The sequence below is a fragment of the Pelecanus crispus genome, chromosome 13 (genome assembly GCF_030463565.1).
Source record: "Pelecanus crispus isolate bPelCri1 chromosome 13, bPelCri1.pri, whole genome shotgun sequence".
Taxonomy (NCBI): Eukaryota; Metazoa; Chordata; class Aves; order Pelecaniformes; family Pelecanidae; genus Pelecanus; species Pelecanus crispus.
This window is the reverse complement of record NC_134655.1, coordinates 22,572,388-22,594,648: the sequence shown is the minus strand read 5'-3', so window position 1 is coordinate 22,594,648 and position 22,261 is coordinate 22,572,388. Positions and strand designations below refer to the sequence as shown.

At 37.3% G+C, this 22,261-nt stretch overlaps 1 protein-coding gene across 1 annotated transcript in view; it reads right to left on the bottom strand.

Moving 5' to 3' along the window:
- Window positions 1–1,842: 1,842 nt before the first annotated feature.
- RPS6KA6 (ribosomal protein S6 kinase A6) overlaps window positions 1,843–22,261 on the bottom strand; it is a 38,992-nt gene continuing 18,573 nt past the window's right edge. Inside the window, exons 6-22 of the mRNA XM_075720388.1 lie at window positions 21,818–21,897; window positions 18,895–19,001; window positions 18,594–18,631; window positions 16,727–16,869; window positions 15,822–15,892; window positions 14,545–14,633; window positions 14,021–14,085; window positions 11,927–12,029; window positions 9,868–9,992; window positions 9,450–9,575; window positions 8,802–8,891; window positions 7,967–8,125; window positions 7,355–7,516; window positions 6,876–6,952; window positions 5,034–5,151; window positions 2,884–3,024; window positions 1,843–1,968 (exon numbers count right to left, since the gene is read on the bottom strand). Of these exons, the coding sequence (XP_075576503.1) occupies window positions 1,843–1,968; window positions 2,884–3,024; window positions 5,034–5,151; window positions 6,876–6,952; window positions 7,355–7,516; window positions 7,967–8,125; window positions 8,802–8,891; window positions 9,450–9,575; window positions 9,868–9,992; window positions 11,927–12,029; window positions 14,021–14,085; window positions 14,545–14,633; window positions 15,822–15,892; window positions 16,727–16,869; window positions 18,594–18,631; window positions 18,895–19,001; window positions 21,818–21,897 (1,820 nt within the window). The remainder of the gene's footprint in view (window positions 1,969–2,883; window positions 3,025–5,033; window positions 5,152–6,875; window positions 6,953–7,354; window positions 7,517–7,966; window positions 8,126–8,801; window positions 8,892–9,449; window positions 9,576–9,867; window positions 9,993–11,926; window positions 12,030–14,020; window positions 14,086–14,544; window positions 14,634–15,821; window positions 15,893–16,726; window positions 16,870–18,593; window positions 18,632–18,894; window positions 19,002–21,817; window positions 21,898–22,261) is intronic.

Sequence of the window (22,261 nt, the reverse complement as noted above, 5' to 3'; positions counted from 1 at the left end):
AAATAGCACACCTATGTTTGCTATATTCATTAAGTCTCAAATCTACATATATTCATACCTAACTATTTGGCCAGATAATTTCCATCTTCCCCCACCACAACAAAATAAAGCAGCTTATCTAATAGTACTTCCAATGCCACCAAGTACTTCACAGGTATAAGCAAAAAAACAGCCAGCACCCTCTGCCTTTTATGATCTGAGTTACTACTGCCACTCTTGGCAGCTGGGCCAGAATTCTCCCGAAAGCTTTTTTTTTCTGTCTCAAAATGCCAAGTTCTGCCATCCTGGGTGTCTTGTAATCGGCTACCAAAGGTATCCGAAACAGGAAATTCAACGATGGCAAAGCAGTCTGAACTACATTTGATTTTTGGTCACTTGGATTCTCTAACTGTTCACAGTCTAACTGCTGGTCACTAATATACTTAATATTTAAAATGCCTGTCATCCCACTATGGCCGCATTATTGCACAGTAGTGTCCTCAACTTTTGAAAATACTTTTAAGGTCATTGTCTCTGAATGCATTCATTCCCAGTCTACCAGCAGTTAGCACAGGTTTTGAGTCAGAACACCCCAAGATAATTCTGGCCCTGAAATTAATTTCCTCTCCCTCTCAGCATTTAGAAACAGCTGAAGTCCTAACACCAAGAGAGGGCAAGCGAGTGCTGGCGACAGGATATTGTCAGTCACTTTCCCCTCACTGTGAAATTTCTTTCTTAGAATTCCCTTATCTGGGCACACTGCAAGGCTTATTTATTTTCCCAAGCTACCCCTACAGTTAGGCAAATAGAATTTTGCATTTATGTTCTGTAGTATTTGTACATGCGGCAAGAGATTCAGATAGAAGCAACGTTCTATAAAAAAATCAAATAAATAAAAAATTAAATCCACATGCCAAGTTCGTTATAATAAAGTGTCAGTTTGTCTTATATGCCAAACAAACTTAATATTGGCTATATTCAGTAGGAACGACTGCCGAGGAAACAGTAACATAGTCATTGTACAAATGGATAGACAATATAAATAACAAAAATTATTGGATTGCATGATGTTGTCTTAAAGTGGTATCAATGTTATTTAGATCCTTAACGTTGAGAGCTTACACACATACTTTCTCCAGCTCAGTGCAGGACACAATACTGTTTGTGGTAACAACTAGAAATGTTCATTTTCCTTTAAGAGGCCATTTGTTAACCAGCATTTCTTTTGGGTCACAAGCGATCAAATTAAGTTTATGGGTAAAGTGCAGAATCTTACACATCCCTTTTGTTTGTATTTCCACATAAATTATCAGTTACTGGCACCATGCAAACACAGACCTTCCAAATTAACACTAACGCATTTCACACTGGCACAATAAATTAGTCAGCTTTTCATAGTAGTAATGAACATGTTACATTAAGTTGAATGAATTCAGTGCCCAATTACAAAATTAAGAATTTGACCTTCACGACAGGGTCTAAAGGTGTGAAGAAAAGAAAACTTACACTGACACTTTATGTACAACTTGGTCATTGGCAACGGTCCCCTAAACCATTTTTAAATGAACCCAGAAAAACTATACAGAATGTGAAATAATATTTGCAACAGATCTCTTAAAGGACAGTGTAGAGAAATTCATTATGGTGTACCTGATGTTTAAATTAATTTAACAGATACAGCCTGTAAAACAACACAGTATGAACCTGTGGATTTTTTTTTTTTTCTTTTTAAAAAAAGGACTTTTACAGAATTCAAGTAGTGTAGCAGGAAACCATAGATGCCTTTTGATCACAGGTCAGGCAAAAGAGAGCCACTTATTGGATTTTCCCCTTGCTTCTGTTTGCTAAGGTGTCCCAGTGGATCTATAAGTCTGTTGATGTTAGCTTTTTCATGCTCCGTCGCTGAGCTAAACTTGAGGCTGCAACAGGCTCTAACACTGGCTGAAATGTCTTGTGATTCAGTGCAGAATATGTAGCAGCCATGGCTCCCTAGAGAACAATGAAATATATAAAAGGCTGTACGGGTCATTTTTATCAGAAAATAAAGCAATTTAATATGCAATTCTTAATTAACTCTAGAAAAAAAATCCCAGGACTTACGGCAGGTCATGCACATTCTCTAAACTTTGTTTTTAAAAAAAAACAAAACAAAACGCATTTATTCCTGAATCCTTCAGGTTTCTAAGCATGGGATCTGACATTTTCTTTCCCGTGTATTTCTTTTACATACCTTAGATGTAGGAGTAACCTTTTAACGTGGATCAGAATTAGTACCTTCCAAGCAATATTAGCACCCATTTATCAAACACAGCCACTCGAGTGGCTATTCACGTCCTGACTTATGAAGACAAAACAATTAAGACTGGCTATCACAGGTCCCTGTTTTTGAATCCAACAAAACTAATTAAGTGAACTTAAAAGCTGTCTGCATACAGTAGAATAACTGTGTTTCTGACTTGTGACACAAAACCACAGAACAGATAAAATACCAGTGGAAAAACTGCAGCGTCGTTTATTAATTTATATAGGAAAGCAGAATATGAGCCGGTCAGAAACAAATCCCAAAAGATTTCTTGAATAAGAATGCTAGGAGACCTGTGGAAAGCTCAGTCTCAGACAACTGTCTCACCAGGTTCCCATGTGGCCAACGCTACCTTAATCTTTGCAAACAAAACACCCAGAAAAATCTCTTTCTTTACACACAGGTTTAAAAAAATCAATTTGCCAATAATTTGTCTGCTTAGGTAACTTAAATATGTATGTTCTAGGGGAAACAAACGAAAGATGATTTCTTTTCTAAAGGAAAAGAAAAAAAAAAAATAGTTCTGCCTGTAGCTGTAAGAGTGACCCGATTCGTTGCGCATCAACCAGCTCAAGCAACATTCAGCCTTCAGGTTGTTTTACCTTTACTAGATGTGGTGCATCTTGCCTGTTTAGTTGATAATGCGGCAACTGGTCCCTACAGGCTATCCATGAATGTTTTAATACTTGCTCTGCTGTATACCGCTGATGTGGATCTACATGAAGCATATGTGATAACAAGTCCTAGATAAAAAAAATGAAAAACACATACTATTCAGTTAAAATAATCTTAGGCAGACTTTAAAGCATTAATTATGGCAGCAATGAAAAAAGTACCCTATGCGGCAGGGATTAACACAATGCAAACACACACAAAAATCAGCAGATAAATTGGATCATTCTGTGCCTTGACACCGCAGAAGTCTGAAAACAATGTGTTGTACTATTTAATCAGTTTGACAGAGCAAGCCTTTATTGTAAAGAAACTTACTGCTGTTTGTGTGTTTCATAGTTCAGTTTATTATTAATATAATCTTTAAAAGACTAGAAATCCTATTAAAATTTAGCAGACAGATTTTATGGAAGAAAGCTATTATTTGCAAACATCTCTCCTCATTCGTACTGCACATTTGGGGTCTGCTGACTATGTACTACAATTGAATTCATATATAGTGATATACTACCAAAGAATCTTTCCCTCAAGGAGCTATATAAAGAGTAAAGCCAAAAGAAACGGACACTCATTTTTGCCTGGTTAGAAGCATGAGCAATAAGCTACTAATTACAACGTTGGTCAAAAGAAGAGCTGGGTGGGAAGGACACAGAACAGAGACAGGAATAGCTTGAAAGAAAACAAAATACGAACAAGCTGACAGAATGTTCCCTTTGTTTTAGGTACAAAATGTTAAGCATTCTTAAATATACAGAAGTGAATTACTTGGGCTAAGACAGCATCAGCCAACGAGTATTCTGAATCACTCCTACCAAAATGAACAAATAGTGCAGTTCCAAAGGATCAGGAAAAGATTTCATATTAATGCCAAGCTTTATAAAAGGTAACAGTGGTGACTAAGATACCTACAGACCAGACCAACAGCAAACCCACAGAGCACATACAGCAACTGATGAGAGATGCAGTCTTTAAATAAAAGGACAGCTGCATAATCAAGCTGATCAAGATTTTTGGCAAGATATCCAGATATATTTGGTTGTTCAAGTACTAGTTTAATTGCTGAAAGTACTACCAAAGGAAAAAAAAAAAAAAGACAACCTGATGACTTCAGCGCTGAACGACACTTAAGAGATCGCACTACACAAAATATTAACCTATTAATGCAAGACTGGCTAGCTACTAGAACAAACAGGCAATTGTAAAAAGTCATCTCTCCGTTTAAGGAATCCCACAAACACCTGATTTTGGTCCAAAAAGCCAAGGAATAAAAGAAATACTCATGATTAGAAAAGCCTATATTGGGATTTATCTTATTTAAAACCTTTTATCAGTGACCTGGGGGAAGCAAGAGCGCGCACTCTTGCCAAGTCTGCAGTGGGGCACCGAACTGGAGGCGTGGGCAAAGAGCTAGTGAGTTCAAGGGCAGGGCAGCCATCCAAAGGTACCTCGGTAGGATGGAGTAATGAGCTAACCAGAGCCATACAAAATTCAGCAAGGACAAATGCAAAGTCCTGCGTTTGGAAAGGAAGAAACCGTTGCCAAGGCAAAGGGTGGGGACTGACTGGCTGGGAACCAGCGTCGCCGAGAAGGACTAGGAGGGTTTGGTGGCAGACAAACAGAACCTGAACTACCAGTGCGACCTGGCATCCCTGGCGGCTGACAGCATCCCAGGCCAAAGCACAGCAAGGAGACTGAGGGAGGTAATTGCATTCCTTTAGTCAGCACGGCCAAAGGAATGGAGACAGAGGACAAGGTAAAACATGAGATGTTTTGGCTTGAAATTAGGAGCTGCTTTTTCCTCATTATAGCAGTTGAGCAGTGGAAAAGGCTGCCCAGGCAAGTTGTTCAGTCTCCACCCTTGGAGGTTTCCAAAATCAGACTGAATAAAGCCCTGAGCTACCCGGTCAGATCTCACAGCTGACCCTGCTTTGAGCAGGAGGTTGGACTGGATGACCTTCATTGCAATGAAGTCTGCAGCTAAGCATAGCAAACTACTGCGTTAAGTCTTTTATAAAAAGTTCAGCAGATGTTCATTTGAATTCTACAAAAATATAAGAACAAAACCAAAACACATTTATACCTTTGCTGCATCTGAAACAGTGTCCCAGTTGCCTCCACTTAAAGAGAATTTTCCACTGCCTATCCGTACCAGGATCTCCTCTGGAGTATCATTAGGACCATTGGCAAATGGAGTATAGCTGTTGAAAGGAAAACACACCAGAACACCTCGTTATAAGTAAGAAGCTGCAACAAATTGGTAAAATGTTGTGAATCATTCTGAGTAGATATCCCACTGCTGACAGAAACAGACTATATATTATTAAATACTTCTTATATTAACATTTCATCTTCAAAATCGTATTATTTTCTTTTCCCCATAATTGTGGTTAATCAAGTAGAATAAATGGGAAATGCAGACTAAAAAGATGCCTTAAGTGAATATCTTAATAACGCTTCTAATCAGTGCAGTCTTTCAAGTTAAATAGAAGTGATTCATAAATACAAATTATGCTAGATTACCACAGCATGTCAAGTAATCCAAACCTGGAATAATACCCTAACAGAACAGCCCAATAAAGCTGGAGTAATATCATGTTTAGCGTATGTGCATTTAATTAGACGGAGAATGAGTACAACGTACACACGTCTGTCATTTGGGGAAAAGCTACAAGAACATTTGAAATGATAGGTTTTTTTACTTAAGTGAATTTGGGAAGCTTAAACCACAAGATCATGGGGTTTGGAGGCTTGTAACAGTTTACAGGGTTTCCTGTAAATTTGCCTTATTTTCTGCAAATCCTACTGCAATGAACTTGAAAGAACTTGATTGGCAAATCTGAATTGCTTGAATACACCTTTTAACAATTTCGAGAGTATTACGACGTCTGGCATCTCCTATGAGCACAGGCTAGTACCAAGTTAGTTTTAACTATAAAACCCAAATCTTACTCTGATTAAGTAGTTACATCATAATACCCCATAGATCTCAAATTAGCTTGCAAACAATAATAATTAAGCTTAATGAATTCTATCTTAGTACTTTGAAAGCTCTGCATAGAAAAAAAGATCAACCAGCATTATCAACAGAGGTTTAGGAACTATCCCAGCCAGTTAGTTCTGATCTTTCAGTTGATGAACTTAAGAGGAGCAAAATGGAAAAAGAAGAATTCATGCTGGACCATTCCTCCCCCATACTTTTGACCTGCCATACCTTCTGTTCAGACAACGTTTCTCAAGTGTGCAAGCAGTATACTGCCCGATATCTGCACACTTGCACTTAAATCACACAGCAGTCTGAGTTTGGATGGTAAAACTGTAGTGGTGGTGTCAATTTTACATGTGGAAGTATAAATTTATCAAGAGGAACGGTTTCCAATAGATAGCATTTATCTATAAGGCAAAAAAAAAACATCTGGTATTTTTCTGTTAGAGCAGAATTCAGAAAACCTTTTCTCATTCAGCCACTAAGCACTTCACAGTGCTAAATGAAAGTTTAGAGGTTTAGAAAACTTAAGAGGTTACAAGCCAGTGTGTTCTACAAAAGAATCAAGGGGTCAAGCCTGTGGCAGGAGATACAAGAAGGTGGACTACACGGGTACTAAGGTGGGGAGGACAAAAGGCACAAGGAGAAAGAAGAAGAAAACCACCACATACTTTCACAGACTAAATTCTCTCCTGGAAACTGGGGAGAGTTTTTGGCATCCCCCAGTCATGGACTACAGAAGAGAAAAGCCTTGAACCTACCTGTAAGATAAGCCTAGTTTATGTACGCGTTTACTTACAGCTTCCTGTTCCACTTCAGTGTCTTTGTCATTCTGCATTCAAATCAATGAGGTAATATCTCACAATTTTAACGAAAGCATGGATTCATGCAGCATGCTGGAATTTTAGGTAGATGAAAAAGCTAAGAAACATTTCTCACCCTGCCAGCATTGTGTACAGAAGAACACCCAAGCTCCATATGTCACAAGCAGCATCATATCCCTGTCTCATGAGAACCTATAAAACAAAGAGTGTTAAAGACTTTTCATATATTAAAAAAACACCCCAAACCAATACCACTACACACAGCCTAAGGAAGGGTAAGTCAATCCCAGGATAATTTCAGAGGCTTGATTATTTATTTTTCAATATACAGGTTACAGTAATTACCAGCACTATTTCTTGTTCCCAGAACATCATCTCTTAAGATTCTCAACAGGCTTACATCTTACTTTTGAGGGTGGATTCTGCTATTTTTAAAGCAGGTTTATTATAAACATATGCACCAGTGTTTGGAAAGTATGTATAATTACACTTAAAAAAAAAAATTCTGCTAGTTTTCCTTAAGCACTGCTAAAAAGTTTAAGTACTTGATGCATCAAAAACAGCACAGAGAAAACACATGGCAGTTTAAAATACCTCTGGTGCCACAAAGTTTGCAGTGTAGCACGGAGTTAGAAGTAGTCCATTTTCTCCTCGAAGTTGTTTTGCAAATCCAAAATCACAAATCCTGATAGAATCAGCATTATTTGAATCATCCGTATATAAAATATTACTAGGCTTAAGGTCTCGATGCACTACCTTTAAACAAAGAATTTTTAAGATCTATCATTTAGAAGTTGCATGTACATTTGTGCGTAATTTGCAGTTTATAAAAACTATTCTTCTCTAGTTTAATATACCTATTAACAGTTTTACACAATTATCTAACTTTCAAGTAACAAAAAATTCTAGTTCAAGTAATGTCATAAAAAAGCCTACTGGCTCATAATGCAACTGGAACCAACATAACCATTTGCCGACAAGCATAAGAGAACAAATATCTGCTGTTTCATAAACTGTAAAAGTAGAGTCAAAAGGGCTTGCCAGAATAACAGGATGAGTTGTTTGTATTTTTCACCTTTGTGATAAAATACTCAGAAATCTTCTTCCCTTCTGCCATAAAAACAAGCCAACCAAAGCACGTAACAAAAGGAGTTTGTTAATTTTAAGAAGCGTGAAAGAAGCTGTGTCATAGAAGAAATTACTCACTCCTTGGCAGTGCAGGTAGTCCACAGTCTTAGTTATAGTGTATAACACAGCGCTAGCCTCTCGTTCTGAGAAAAACTTCTGTCTGAGAATTCGATCAAGCAGCTCTCCTCCTTTCATCAGTTCAGTGACAAGGTATATGAATCTACCATCATCGTACACCTGACGAGAAGTTGAACAAGCGCACGTATATAAATACACACATATACATTAAAAAAGACCAGCTATAATTACACATCCTGATAAATGTGAAAATTACGGACTAGATTGTTCACCTATTCACATATGAACATAAAGCACAAACAGCAGGGACTAAAAAATTTAATTCTGCAATTCAGGAGCCTTAAAGCATGAAGTATAAGAAAGCTTGTGGCTCATTCTGTGAGACATTGAGGTAATCGATTGCTAATTCACAACTCGGAATTAAATTTTTCAGTCTAGGAACTTTGGTTATAAGAGGAGAGTAGCCCTACCACTCCCTATTGCTCTTCTCCTCCATGGAGGATTTTTAGCTGCTGGCACCTTGCATATGTAGGACAATATGCAACTGCTTTTTCAGGTTCAGGTTACCAACGCATTAGCTAGTCATTTGAAATAAGAGGAAATACGACATTTCTAACCTTTACATCATTTCTCACTTCAAGTTAACTAAACAGCATTTAGAGAAAAATTGTATCATGACAATGTCGTATTTTGAAATACTTGACACTTTACTGTATATACTACTCTATTTTACTATGTAAAATAAATTTAAGAAATCCCAATAAACTCCCTACATCTATATTTACTTATTGACTACTGTGTAATAAGACATAGCAGAGAAAAAAGAGGTACATACATCCTTTAAAGTGATAATATTTGGATGTTGTCCATAACGCATGAGAATTTCAATTTCTTCTGAGGGATCCCTCTTACTTTTATCAATTATCTGCAAAATATAGCAACAGGAAAAGCAACTTGGCTAAACAAAGTCTATTAAATAATGGTTTTGTATTCTCACTTCAACAACAGATTAAACAAAACTTTCTAGAATTCATTACTTGCTAATCATGACTAATTCACCTTTCAGCTTCACATCCCACTGTTTATTCATTTCTTGCTCTACCCTTGCTACCAGTCAAAACTGTATCATTAATGCAGTCTACTCTGCTCCAATAGACAAGGAAACACAACGGACTACCTGAAGCATCACTACTTCCCTGCAGCCCAGTTCTACCTTCATGGATCTTACTAGATATATTTCAGGTGTGCTCATCATCGTACAATATTTTCAGGCTTCAAGATTGTAACCGCAAAGGCAGTTCTTCAAGTCCACCCACAAAAAGAGCTATAGAAGCCAATACACATTTAAACAAATGAAGCAAACACCGTTTTTCATTTCCCACAGCATATAAACAGCTACAGTAACTAGACAATTCATGCATTGAAATTTCCAAGTCTACTACACAAGAATTTCGGAACTGTCAGTGAAATGTCTTCAAAGTACCTTTACAGCAAACTCCATATTTGTAGCTATGTGTATACATCGCTTGCAAACAGAGTAGGAACCAACACCAATATCTTCCTTCAGTTCGTATACATCAGTAAACTGTGCGCTGTTTCCATGAAGTTGCTTTAAAAAACAAACACGTACAAGCTGTTATCTAAAGCAACAAGACACTCTTTACCATAATACTGTTTCCAACTGCATAAGTTTCTGCTGCTTGTCCACGCTTTCTCTTTCAAATTCTGCTTCCAGAAAAAACAGCAACTCACTTCTTAAAATTTAAGAATATCCCACAGAAGCATTTTAATAACGCACACTTTGTAATAGCCTCCCCAGCCAAAAAAGAACAGACTGTAAATACTAAATACCAGTCAATCTTCGGCACGTCAAAAAAGTTACCCAAAAAATAAAATGTTACCTGAACTATTGGCAGTATGTTGGTGAGCGGTGATATTTTATGATCTTCTACAGTAGTCGTTGCAACAAAACTAAATCCTTTGAAGAGCTGATGCGCATTCGCACTAGGTGGGACTCCTGGAGAATCTGGTGGCATACATATTGGATTAGCATGGCTAAATCCTAGCAAGTGTGGTTTTTAACATTCAGGAGAGATATGGTGGAAGAAACATTTTGAGGGAAGGGAAGCAAACAAGGGCAATGCTAGATGCTGAATAAGACTTCTAGTCAGTTATCTGTCTTCACTTATTGAAATAACACACACAAAGCAAGTATTCCTGGGGTTTATCTAAAACTGCAAAACACTGCAGGAACTCACGTATGAATACATGGTTTTTAGGAAGAGGGTTACTGAAGCACAACACTACTTATGAGAAAGAAACAAAGATCGTAGTCTTATGTTCAAGGACTGCAAAGAAGACTGCCCACAGGTTTCGCTACTTCAGTGCTGTATGTGCGGCTGGCAAGGCAGAAGTGAGGCAATACAAGAATATTCAATTAGTAATACTACTGAATAATTAGAAGCAATTGTTCCTCAGATTATGTGCTCCTCTGAACTCACTGTTTGAAATGTCACAGTAAGCACAGCTTGATAATTCTGTGTAGCCTGTTAGAACCATAGACATTCTCCAAACAAACATGACAAGTGGTTTTAAAAGTTGCAGCAGTAAAGAAAAAAATTCACAAAAGAAAACCTGAAGTCAAACTTGAAGCACATTAAGCAATAAGTGTTTGCACTTACTGTCTTTGTTTCCAAGTTCAGTTACTTGGAAATTTTCATAGCGCAATAATCTAGGGGATATTTTAAAGATAAGTTTTAATAAGCTTCTTGAAACCATTTGAGATGTCTTTGCAACTGATCTAGTAGTGCAGGTACCCGGTCATAGAATCATAGAATCATCTAGGTTGGAAAAGACCTTTAAGATCATCCAGTCCAACCATTAACCTGCACTACCAAGCCCACTCTAGACTAATCAAGGGTAGACTAGACTAAACCATATCCCGAAGTGCCACATCTACCCGTTTTTTAAACGCCTCCAGGGATGGTGACTCCACCACCTCCCTGGGCAGCCTGTTCCAATGCCTGACCACCCTTTCCGTAAAGAAATTTTTCCTAATTTCCAGTCTAAACCTCCCCTGGCGCAGCTTAAGCCCATTTCCTCTTGTCCTATCGCTAGCTACTTGGGAGAAGAGACCAACACCCACCTCACTACAACCTCCTTTCAGGTAGTTGTAGAGAGCGATAAGGTCTCCCCTCAGCCTCCTCTTTTCCAGGCTAAACAACCCCAGTTCCCTCAGCCGCTCCTCATAAGACTTGTTCTCCAGACCCTTCACCAGCTTCGTTGCCCGCCTCTGAACACGCTCCAGCACCTCAATGTCTTTCTTGTGCTGAGGGGCCCAAAACTGGACACAGGATTCCAGGTGCGGCCTCACCAGCGCCGAGTACAGGGGGACAATCACCTCCCTGCTCCTGCTGGCCACAGCATTCCTGATACAAGCCAGGATGCTGTTGGCCTTCTTGGCCACCTGGGCACACTGCTGGCTCATGTTCAGCCGGCTATCTACTAACACCCCCAGGTCCTTTTCGGCCAGGCAGCTTTCCAGCCACTCCTCCCCAAGCCTGTAGCGTTGCATGGGGTTGTTGTGACCGAAGTGCAGGACCCGGCACTTGGCCTTGTTGAACCTCATACAGTTGGCCACGGCCCATCGATCCAGTCTGTCCAGGTCCCTCTGCAGGGCCATCCTACCCTCGAGCAGATCGACACTCCCACCCAATTTGGTGTCGTCTGCAAACTTACTGAGGGTGCACTCGATCCCCTCATCCAGATCGTTGATAAAGATATTAAACAAGACAGGTCCTCTGTACATTTCCTCCACCCGTCTCTACCTTTGACTCAGCGTTTTCTCAAGAGCAAAGTCAAAATCAGCATGGGTGGTGAGGGGAAGAGCTCAATTTTGTAGCACTAATTTGACCCCTCTTGTCCCACAAACCTCACCAACTTATAACCATGCACAATTACCTTTTGGTGTTTTTGCTGTGAATTCGGGATCAAAACAAAAGGTATCTTCTGGCTTTCCAGAAGCAGGTTTAAATGGGGGTTGAATTTCTCTTCTGAACAGTTTCTAAAGTAGAAGGACAAAGTCATATAATTAAGAGTGAATGAAATTTCCATGGGTGCTGTAATTTTGCCAAGCTAAAGGGTAAGCAACTCAAATGTTATTGTTGTATTAAAGCAGTTTTCTGAAAGAGTCAATAACGTATAGCAAGTAGAAAACCACAAATATATATGGAAAGACTGAGTTACTTTCATGTACCTTTGATTTAAGATGCTACGGGAAATGTTACCAAACAAGTCAAACAATACAGAGCTCTTTTTCCTTATTCTTCTGAATCCGCTTCACCTACCAGGTCTATACTTTTAAAACTGTAACAGCAGGCTGCTACTTATCACTAGTTCATCTTTGGCTTATTCAGAAGCACATGGAACAGCCATCGCGTATCTCACCTTCTACCATCATCTCGGACCTGGTTCACTGCTGTTTTGTCAGAACCCTGAAAAACCCACCCCAAAGGGAAGATACGGAATACACAGTCTCTACTGTTCTATTCTGGGTCCCAGACAAGGGCCCCTCATGAGTGACAGCCGTGTCCCTTTCGGAGAGGAACTGACAATTCTCAAAGCTCTATTCCAGTTTTTTCCTAATCTACTGAAGTCAGTCAGGGGAAAAGAAGGGAAAGCAGGACAATGGCTCCTCCTTTTTCTTCTCCTTCGCTCAACACATTTAAGAAAAACCCAAGTGATCGCAAATCAGCAATAAGTCCCATTTACAGTTAATGAAGAGAAAATTTTATGTCAAACGATGTTGAAGCCCCATGCAAAGTTCAGAAAGTTCCGACAACATTTTCTTGGCATTTTTCTCATCCTTTCGGACCTATTTTTTGCAGTTCTTTTCATTTAATCTTCCTGCACAAGAACATGCAACATTTTGCAATTAAAAAAAAAAACAAACAAAACAAGGAAGAGGCACCTGAATTCATCCCCCCAAAAATAATAAGATACAATACAGAAGTGGTCATCACACCACCATATTGAAATACATACAAACCACTGTCAAATAAAAAAAAAAAAAAATAGAAAAAAAATAAAGAGTTAGAACTGCAGATCTTTCAGATTTCCTTGCAGGTATTTATTTCAATGTCAGTCCCTTACAAAAAAAAAACTAGATAATCAAGCCATAACACCACAACCTTCTCTTGTGAAGTGTACTCATATAAAAGTTTGCTAATCAGGACTCTATGGTAGATGCTGCATGAACACTGCTAGAAAAACCACCTTCTCAGAAGTAAATACAAGGGATAAAAAGAAGGGTAATGACAACAGGCTTTAAAGAAACAGCTGAGCACGGTATTGGCTAGCATTGCAGGTAGTCCTGTCAGCGCAGCAACATCTTATTTATTGCGTCTATCTTTTAGTAGACATTATAGCAAAGGAGTGTTTTCAGAGTGGATTTATTTGATATAAAGCACCTCAGTTTTGTGAATGTTTCTGGGAAACACATCTCAAAAGCTTAGAGAGCTGCAGAGGAAAAGCATCAAGGTGCTTGTTAAAAATTTAAGCAAGCAATCATGAACTCGTACAGACTTCTGATCATCTCAGAGCACCAGAGTCAATACTTCAACTGTGAACAAAGTATGACTGATAAAATAGAAATGTGCTGTGGCTAACTAGAGAGCAGTCAAAGAGAATTACAGTCACAGAGTTTTTATGCCCTGCCTGGAAGCACTAGACGGACACTTACTCAAGAGAAGGGATCTTGCACACAGGGAACAGAGCATTTGTAGCTGGGAGAGGATGCTAGTAACAGACAATTTAAGCTTTAGAATGCTGCAACTCTTTAGCTATTTAAAAAGTCAATGTTCAATTTACAATTAATATTCTCTATACGATAAATACTACAGCTCCAGATGCCAAGCAAGACTGTAGTAGAAGCCAGAACGTAACTCAGGAGTACTGCAGTGTTTATTGTGCCCCATTCACATACAAATCCTTACAATGCTACAACACATAGAAAAATGAAAAAGAGTTTTACCATTCAGATAATTTTGCACTTACATTCCAGTCAACAGTAGAAAAAAAAGGATGTCTCTTGATTTCTTCAACTCCATCTGAACCAGCTCCTGAACAAAGAAGATACTGTGTTTAAAACACTTTTGGGTAAAGTCTTTGAAGAAGATTGCACTAAGAATTAGTTCATTTCTAAAAACATTTGCATAGACATAGTTATTTGAGGAAATTGTAAATACAGAAATATTCTAAGGGTGTAAAATACTCAATTAAAAAGTGTACACCTCTTCAGGGAGGCAAACATAGTACAAGAAGCCCATAAATACAGAGAGTCAACATTCTTTACTCTGACACTGTCAAAGCTTTAGTTCACTGCTAAGAGTCACTGGTCCAAGAAAGTCATCATTCATTAGCCAAACCTAGGAAGTCATAATCCAAGCTAACAAGAAATGGTATCTAAACCCAAATGTTACTGACCATCCGGCACTTGAGAGTCTCTAGCAACTACCTTCTTTAAATAATCAACTCAACCCAACTACCTTTATTTCCAAGATCCAAATAAATGAACCGACCTAATCTATTTGATGGGTTCCTTTTAAACAACATCCTCAGAAGACTTTGTGCTTCAGGGCTGAGGAACTGAGGCATTCCAAGTTTTGCTCTAAAGAAAAACAGAGAACAAGTAAGAGGAAGACATGTATCTTACTAAAAATTGTCTACATAGACTTCATTGCAAAATTTGATGTATCAAGGATCTATTCCAAAGTCTTGTAGAGTGTACACATTTAACTCCTCAGCTTTTAAGTTTCACATTATATGAGTAGCTTTCAAAAACAAACAAAAAACCCCAAACAAACAGAAAACCCCCACCAAACCAGACCAAAAGCCCCAAACCCCACCCAAGCCCCCAGGAACAAGCTTTAGGCTAAACCAGACTAAAGCAATTCTCTCAGGAATACATAGTATTTTCAAAGATATCTTCATGTCACCAGTAAGTTATCACCAAAATGCCTCTACCAGAGTCAACACCAGAAGAGAATCGCCAAATCCCAAATTATTTGCCCCTGAAGTGATTGCTAATATTCCTCTGGAAGCAGGAGCCTCAATGGCTTAATGAGCTGCTACTTATACAAAAGCTTACTGACTTTACCAAGCTTATTTTATGGAAACGATTACGCTAAGGCAAGAAATTCTTCTGCAGAACTGTAGGATCACTTAGAGCTCCAAGGAGGCCAGTGGTTCAACCTGCCATACGTTGTTAAGAACAGCGCTTCTCTCTCCCCCCCTTCCCTATCGCCCCCTCCAAAGGCTCTGCATGTGGTCTACAGGAAATTCTTTGTTAGCTAAGCACAAATAAAGACGAGAACATATTTGCCCAACAACTTCACTTACTAATCACCGGTTTACCCAGTTTGTCTCGTTAGACAGCTTCTGTTGTAACTGAGGTAATTTAATATGAAAAATGCGAGCACTAAGTGCACTCTCCATATATGCGTGCACAAAGCACCACCTGATTAACTACTGCTTACAAAATAAGGTATGCTGTAACAGTAGCGAGAAAGCATAACCACATGAGTGGTAAATAATGCTGTTCCAATTCACTGTACTGTTTTTATCTTTATTATACACCTACAATGAAAATACAAGTTCATCCCTAAGATTTGAGTTCCTGCAGATACTTAACGCTACTTGCACGGTCCGTGATCTAAACCTTGTTACGGGGGGGCTTGGCTTCTTTGTTCCTATGCTAGCTTAATGCTCTTCAAAGACAAGGAATTATCACAAGCTGTTAAAACACGTTCAAAAGTTACATTTTCTGACTTTCCAAAAAGTAAGAAGATATACTTACTTCAGTATCATATTCATAGTTTCATTGCGATCTTTACCTTGAAATGGTAGTGTACCAGTAAGCATTTCAAACTGAAAAGAACAAATGTTAATCTAAATCAACACTTCTTCCCCCAATTGCTCAAACAAAGTGTTAAGCACTGTACTTTTCCTTATCGCTACATTAGACATACTGGCTGGAGCTTTTAAAAGATTATCAAAAAAGTTCACAAATCTAAAATGTTGTTTTCATTGGCAGTTTACATGATAATAACAGCAGCAAGTGTAATGTAATGATGATGTAGAAATATTTTACATCGATAAATACTTCAATTAAAGTAATACAAGTCCCCTCTGTAACCTCGTTTTAGATGTTGCTGTACTATGAAAACAGCAAGAAGAATAAATCCTAAAACGGTACGGTACTTTTAGCGTCAATACGCATATTTCAGCCTGATGCTTTAACACATCCCAGCAAAGGCATAAGTGCTAGCAGTTACCGGCTTATTTCACTACTCCGCTCCAGTATTCATTCATCAGGCTTACTCTTACAAAAATGCAATTCATATTCCATCAAACCAAGTCTTTAGGGTTTTTTTTTTTTCTTTAACTATCAAGTACCATGCAAAATAAATACGCAAACTCAAGTTTCACGCTGACTACAACTGTTCTAAACTGCTAACGGACTACATGTATGATTTTTGTGGTTCCTGATAAGTACTCCTTACAGGACTAAGCAGGTGAAAAGTAAATTTTATTCTAATTAGTTGCTATCTGAGTAGCAATTCAGTTACTGAATTCTCTCTTCCCCTTACCCAAGCATTCATAATTAGATCTGGACAAGCTTATTCCAAACATAATATTGCACGAGACATATGCAGCGTATTTGTGACCTGTAAGCAAGGTAAGCGACGAAGCATACAGTACCATGAGAACACCAAAGGACCACCAGTCAGCACTCTGGTTGTGCCCTCGCCTGTTTACTACTTCAGGTGCCATGTATTCTACAGTACCACAGAAAGAATAGGCCTTCTTCTCTTGATCTACTGATTCTTTGCTGAGTCCAAAGTCTACAACAACAGCATTACAAGAATATAGCCAGTAAAGAACTTTAGAATAAAACCCCACACAACAGTGTATACAGTATTTCAAAACCAAAGTGTTGACAGCTTTTGTTTGTTTGCTTTTAGGAATATTATGCAATTATCCTTGCTCCTCATGAAACATGAAATTGCAGATATCTAGAGATACCGCAGACATTTGGTTTACTACGCACCACCAAAACCATTCTATAAGTCATATTAAATTGATGATATTACTACTCAAAATAACAGCAACTCTATACTTGAAATATTACACATTTAGAGGCTTAAGATAATCAAAAGTTCTCATTTTCTCTGTTTACTGCCTGCTTTATTCACACAAAAAAATGGACAGAAGTAAAAATGAGTTTCAAAGAGAACGCAGTCTGCGTGGTCTAGTATTACCGAATGATGAATAAATAAAATCAGACTAAAAATATTGTTGTTATATAAGACAACATGGTTCTGCAACCTGACTCAAGTTCAGTAAAGAAGAGTCTTGCACATCTGCTCAATTTATTCCAAAATACTTTTTTCTCCTGGTTTGAACAACGCCGTTGAATACACAAGTCCTTAATATTAGCCCAACTCTCAAGATGAGGCTCTCAAGCGTCCCTTTTTATTGATGGGGAAATGATTGCTAATCCATAATCCCATCAGCTATTCTTTCCAGTTTCAGAAGGAAGTGAGAATTTTAGGATTGAACTGGATTTAAATATATCACGTGGAATTTTAAAAATGATGCATTTTATAAACATCACCATTATTCTATCGAGTCTTTGAGAGTTTAAAAAACTTCATTTTCTCTTGGAATCTAACAGCAATTTCTATAGATCAAAATATATAATGAAATTTATAATACAAAAGCATCACCTTAAATGTGATTTAAAGCTTTCAGAAATTCATAGTAATTTCATTTCTAAATAGTCAGTCTTTTGTATATATAATTTCCTAGAATATATGTATTTTAATTGTTCCTCATAGAATATTTTTCTGCAATTTTATATGCATTCAAAAGTGATAATCCAGAAATGCAAAAACCCCCCTAGTATTTCAGAAGTCTGATTGTGCACTAAAATCTTTTTACACCAAAAGCACCTCTGCTCCTTTTAAAAAAAAATCCCACAGTCAGCAACTTCGGCCTGCACCTAGAACCTCTTGATCTGCAGTTAAAAGGCATTTCACAGTAAATCTTGACACAGCTTACTCTCTAACCTGAACAGTGGATAGTTTTAGTTACTGCCATACCACCACCCGAACTAAAGCTCCTTTAAAAAAAAACACATTCAATATCTGGTTTTGTATTTTCAACAACATTTCTTCTATTTTAACCACAGCAATGAGGATCTGCACTTTACAGCAATACTGCTGCTAACAGTGCACCTTGATCTATGCAAATATTAGCCAGCACGAAAACTAACTTCAGTGGAATCTGCATGGACATCAGGATCTGGTAAATGACCAAAACCATCAGATACAGTCTCTGACTATCTAAAAAGTTTCAATAAAAGTACTTAATACTATATAAAGAATCATTATATAGGGAAGAGATACAGATTTATTATAAAAAGTCTGTCCAATTAAAAATTTTCTAACCAGCAAAATACTAGCTCTCACATACTCCAGCCATCACTACACATATCTTAGACTGATAACTAAAAGCTTATACAGAAATATGTTCAGAAAGTGCTATACTAATAAGCGTTACCTACCTGTTAACTTGATATGTCCTGCTTCATCAAGCAAAATGCTGAAAATTAAAATTCACATTCACCAATACACATAAAGAGGAATGTTTACATATAACATTTAAAATACAATAGTTAACAATTTTGATCTCCAACTTCTGTTATTAATTTAACAAGCCAATATTATTTCATTTAAATCACAGATATATTTTCTACATTTTAGGTTTGTTTACATAGTTTTTACATAAAAGTATTTTTAATACTCTAGTGGAAAATGCAAACAAGCAAAATACACGTAATAGTGGTAAAATACATTTTACTTTACTTTTCTGGCTTCAGGTCCCTGTATACAATTCCCAAGCTGTGAAGGTGATCCAAAGCAAGGGCCAGTTCTGCGAGGTAGAATTTCACATCTTCCTCTGTAAACATAACCTAATAAGAACTGTATAGATTTACCTTCTGATCTTGTCTTCAGTTTTTAAAACTGCAATCTAAAAAAAATAGTCCTGTCTGCCTAAGTTTCAAAGTAAGTTTTAGAATTACCTTATGAACTCACAAGTCATGAATGCACCTAACAGAAATAATATACTAATATAGGCTAATCATCAAGTATACAAAAGAACTACCTGCAATATTTAAACAAAAACATCAGCAGTTACTGCAGAGCATTAGCTGACTTGCAAGGTAATGAATTTACTTGTTATATTTGGTGTTATCAACCACCACCGCTCCTTCTGCCACAATCCTATACAGACTGTTTTCCACTGCATCATAAAATTTAGTATACGACTGCTGTATTGGGTGACTGTGTCCATGAATTCACATTAACAATATTTAGGAAAAACAGGTAGAAATAATTTATAAAAAAGTATGCAAAATAAAACATTTCGGTGAAAATAATGACGACATGAAAATCTGCAGCAGGAGTTGAAGAACCTATTCTGCAATTCTTAGGAAAAGAAATTTGAAGAACCCTAGCAAGATACTGAAAAACTGACTGACGTTGCATATCGAGCATTTGAGAGATGCATTTGTACCCTAAATACTCAACAGGTTGCTTCTAATTTCATAGACAAGAATCATACCTGCTTTGGCTCTTGTCATGTTCTATAAAGTACTGGAGAAGCCAGTAATCTTTGAATTGCTGGAATTGAATTTGAGGTTTAAGTGAACTGTTCCCTTATTTGTTGAAAACACCAGGAACAAGGCAACCGCACAGTAAATAGCTAACAAGACTTAAATCAAGGTAACTGGCCTTACTGATTTTAGTAGTACGAATTGCACATCTGTAATCTGTTCTACTGGCAACAGAAATATTCCTAATTTCCATAATGATAGGTATTAACGTTGTATGAACAATACAGCAGTTAGGCTACACAGAGTTTCACCTTGATTTTTTAAAGAGCAATGCTGATACTGATTTTCATCTATATCCAGAGGAGCAAGAGGAAACCTTGGGTATCATTACTCCTTAGACCAGCCAAAATGCAAATCTCAGAATGCAGTGATGCTAAATGGTAATCTACAATCTCCCAATAATAATTTAATTTAAAACTGCTTTCTGTGTCAAATTAAATACGATGCAAGTCAACTTAATTAAATGTTACCAAAGAAAACTTCATTATATACTCACTTGACTTCCACAGTATGAAACTCTCATACTCACATTAGAATTTAAAGACCAACAAAAGTGGTTTAATAACCTCATCCTAAATCAAAATAATTTAAAATAACCCTTGTGTGGAAAGTATGAAATGCCATGGGGAATTTACCCTCATGTGTATTGTCCACTGTCTTTGTTTTACCATGTACTTTTGAAAATACCTTGTCTTCCCACCAGAAAATAAAGGTCTGATTTTTTTTTTTCTTATCTACATACACAATAAGTGTTTAAAAGCTATCATAGAAGGCAACTGAAGTCTTCCAAAAACATGCAGGGACTTAACAGTAAGAAGACTTGACAATTATTCCTTCTTTATTCCCAAAGGGAATACATACCTCCTTCAACCACCTGCCCAGTACTAGTATATACAGACTTGCATCCCTTATTTAAGTGTTGCATACTCTGTAATCCCAGCTGTGTTAGTGCAAAAGAATAGTTCTTCCTGCTATACCAGAATTTCCTCTATAATTAGACAACCTATATCAAAACAGAGATTGACCTCTTTCCTACCTACTCTTCCAGTAACCCTTTACAAGTCAGTCTGTTTAAGCTTGTAACCTCCATTTTAGCCTCAAGGTTAATTAATTTTGAGCTCAATTCTTAGACATGATCACTGTTTTACCCAGGTCAGCTTTTTATAAAAAAGGAAAACAAAAGCCCTTTAAGTTCTTCTTCCTCTTTTGCTTCTTCCTAAAATAAAGCTTTATTTTTTCAAAAAGTTATGGGGAAAAAAACCCCAACTAGTTCATGGCCTTACATACTGGGGATACAAAAACCTCTGTCACGTCATGAAAAAAATCAGTTTTCTCATTTAAGAAAGTGGCTTTTCTTATGTGTTAGCAATGTAAATGTATTTACACTGGTGAAAACGCTGAGTAGTTCTCTTACTGTGAAGTTGAGAAATCGCCATTAAAAATGTACATCTTTATGAAAGGTTTGCAAAAAGAAGATAAGTCTTATAAACGTGTTCATAATACTTAAGGTAACGTATAATAGATATTTGATGACAAATGTTTTATAAAAATAACAACAGGCTGCATCATATTCCTTCCTCTGAAGCTCTCTCTCCAGAAAACAAAAATAGAAACAAAAAATGAAAGTTCCAGTTGCATGCCAATGTTAGATGAAGGGGAGCAGTCTCAAAAAAATCTCAATATTCACACTTTGTGAGATTAAGCATTAGGATTTGTATTACAGCATTATGAAATTTTACAATGCAGCAGAAACCTCTTACAGATGCGGGCTTCCAGGAGCACCTAAGCTGACTATGAGCATGAGAGCTATACATCCCCTTTCTTTATTGCTAAATCTTAATTCACTTCAGTTAGGTTTCCAAGCAACAAAACATTTTTAGACAAAAGAACTGTCCTTCGTAGATACCAAAGAAAAACATAGGCTACTAATCAACACACTCATGTCTCTTAAGGTTATAGAATATATTCTAGAATATGTAAGGGAAGCCCAAGTAAGTTATTAAAAATTTGACTATGCAAGAATTAAGGGAAACAGCTATAGAAGACAACCCTATACTGACAAAAACACCCCACCTGCCTAACTTAGCAGAGATAAAATTTTAGGTACTTACCTCTTTGGATAATCGCGTGAATACATCTCCTCCCCTGAGAAAATCCAATATTAAATATAGCTTCCCTTCAGTCTGAAAGGCTTTAAAAAAAAAAAATTGAAAAAAAAAGTCAATAGTTGTGTGACAAAGATGATCTACAAAACAGATCTGAATGCTTTTACAACTTGGAAATTTCAGTGAAAGGCAATACTTTTGGAATGGAAATAATTCAGCAGCACATGACGTAATTTACTGAACGATTACTTGCTTCTTCACAGAAGACAATCTTAGTCATAAGATCATTAAAATAGTGTTCCTTTATCTCCCCTCTGTCAAACAAGGAAACACCAAGTATGCGAATTACTGTGTTTTGGTTTTACTCAATGAAAAGTAAAAGATCTCTGCAGAACTTGTAAAAATTTTCCAGGAAATCTTTAATTTCAAAAGGACTTAACCTAAAACTCT